The sequence below is a fragment of the Acanthisitta chloris genome, unplaced genomic scaffold (genome assembly GCF_000695815.1).
Source record: "Acanthisitta chloris isolate BGI_N310 unplaced genomic scaffold, ASM69581v1 scaffold27942, whole genome shotgun sequence".
Classification (NCBI taxonomy): domain Eukaryota; kingdom Metazoa; phylum Chordata; class Aves; order Passeriformes; family Acanthisittidae; genus Acanthisitta; species Acanthisitta chloris.
In genome coordinates, this window is record NW_008661485.1 from 5377 (window position 1) to 7118 (window position 1742).

The 1742-nt window shown below is 63.6% G+C and overlaps 1 protein-coding gene across 1 annotated transcript; it reads left to right on the forward strand.

Moving 5' to 3' along the window:
- The first annotated feature begins 3 nt into the window (after positions 1-3).
- Positions 4-405, forward strand: LOC103798017 (gastrin/cholecystokinin-like peptide). The gene is made up of 2 exons (XM_009070259.1): positions 4-196; positions 281-405. The coding sequence occupies exons 1-2, from the start codon at positions 4-6 to the stop codon at positions 403-405; spliced, it is 318 nt and encodes a 105-aa protein (XP_009068507.1).
- The last annotated feature ends 1337 nt before the right edge of the window (positions 406-1742 follow it).

The window sequence follows — 1742 nt, forward strand, 5'->3', positions numbered from 1 at the left end:
GCCATGAAGGTGACCCTGTGCTCCGGCCTCCCCCTCGCCCTGGCGGTGACCTGCTGCCTGTGCCGGCCAGCGGCCCCGGGCACCGCGGGGGACCCTCACCAGCACCCCAACAGCCTGGCCCGGCGGGACTGGCCCGGGTACCTGTCCCAGGAGCAGCAGCACCTCCTGTCCCAGTTCCTGCCCCATGTCCTCACAGGTACTGGGAGCTCTGGGTGGGCAGCCCTCGGGGGGCACAGCCTGGCCCCTGTGCCAGCTCTAACTGCTGCCCTTGCCCTGGCAGAGTTGAACAACCACAAGGACTACGTGCAGGGGGTCGAGGGGGTGGAGGCCCTGCACGACTACTACTACCCCGACTGGATGGACTTCGGCCGCCGCAGCGCTGAGGACGCGGCCAATGCCGTTTAGCCGCCGGGCTGGGCTGACCACAGAGCACCTGCACGCTCAGTGCACGTCCTTCCTGCAATAAAACTCTGGCACTACAGCCACTGCACTCACAGCTGTGCTGGGGAGAGCTTGGGAGAGTGGGCAGGGTAGGGTTTGCCCCTCGCCCAACTGGGAGGCACAAGGGCAGAGACCCAACCATGCACAGCAGCAGACAGAACATGGAAGCAGACACAGACCACAGCAGCAGGCACAGCACGCAGGAGCTGCTCTGTGACTTCACATTTATTTGCCAGGGGACAGAGCACGGCCTGAGGTGAGGGATGGAGATAGTGGGAGCAACAGCTGCACCCCAAGAAACACCCCCAAGCTGCAGGTGCTGCTACTATTGCTACTCAGTGGCCAGGAAAGAGTTTAAACCACCATTCCCTTTAAAAGCCAGTCCAGGTGCTGGCCAGGGGCCCAGCCCGTGGTGGGATGGTCTCCCCCTGGCACAGGCAGGTTCTCCCAGGACCCACCTGAGCCCAGACTAAGCATCATCCTTTGCTGCAGTGTCTGGGCAGCCCCAAAGGGCTGAGCTGCCCCTTGCTACTTGGACAGGCTCAACAGAAGCAGGAACAGTTTTTATTGCCACCAAGTGGCTGGTGTGAAGGGTCCATATTCCCCCCAGCAGGGACAGGGTCAGCCAACACCCCCTGTGGCTCCCTGCACATGGGGAGCAGAGCCAGGTGACTGCAGCCAGGGCAAAGCCCCCCAGGCTGGTGCTGGAAGCATGGCCAGTCCTGGGGCAGTACCAGGAGCTGAGGCTGAAGCCTATCCTGTTTCCATTTCCGCATGGATGGGCAAGAAAGAGGACGTGTCTCACCCTGAGCCTTGGGCCTCCTCAGCAGCATCACGTCAGGGTGCCCTGGGCCCTCCTGTGCCCTCCCTGGCCACAGGACATCTCCCCTCTGGCCACCACCTTGTCCAGCCCCAGGCGCCGCAGCTTCTCCACCAGGTTCCAGCTGAAGATGCTGCCCCTGGGCAGGGATCCATCCTGCCCCCTGGGCACAGGGGAGGGCCAGGGCTCAGCATGCTGGGGGTCCTGGGAGCAGAGTGAGGGAGCACACCACAATCCAGTCCCTGGTGTCGAGGAGGATCTGCCTTGCTGCAGCAAGAGCCTGAAGCATCCCTTGGGGGTGCTGGGGGGTCCAGGGCCAAGTGCCAGCATGGGGGGAGACTGTCCTGGTGGGGGACTGCTGAGGTTCACCCCCTCAAAGGGCCCACAAGAAGGCACGATGGCATGATACAGACTAGAGGGGAAGAGAGAGCAGAAGTGAGCGTCAGTGGGGGGCCCGGGGGATGCTGCTGCAGGGGCCAGG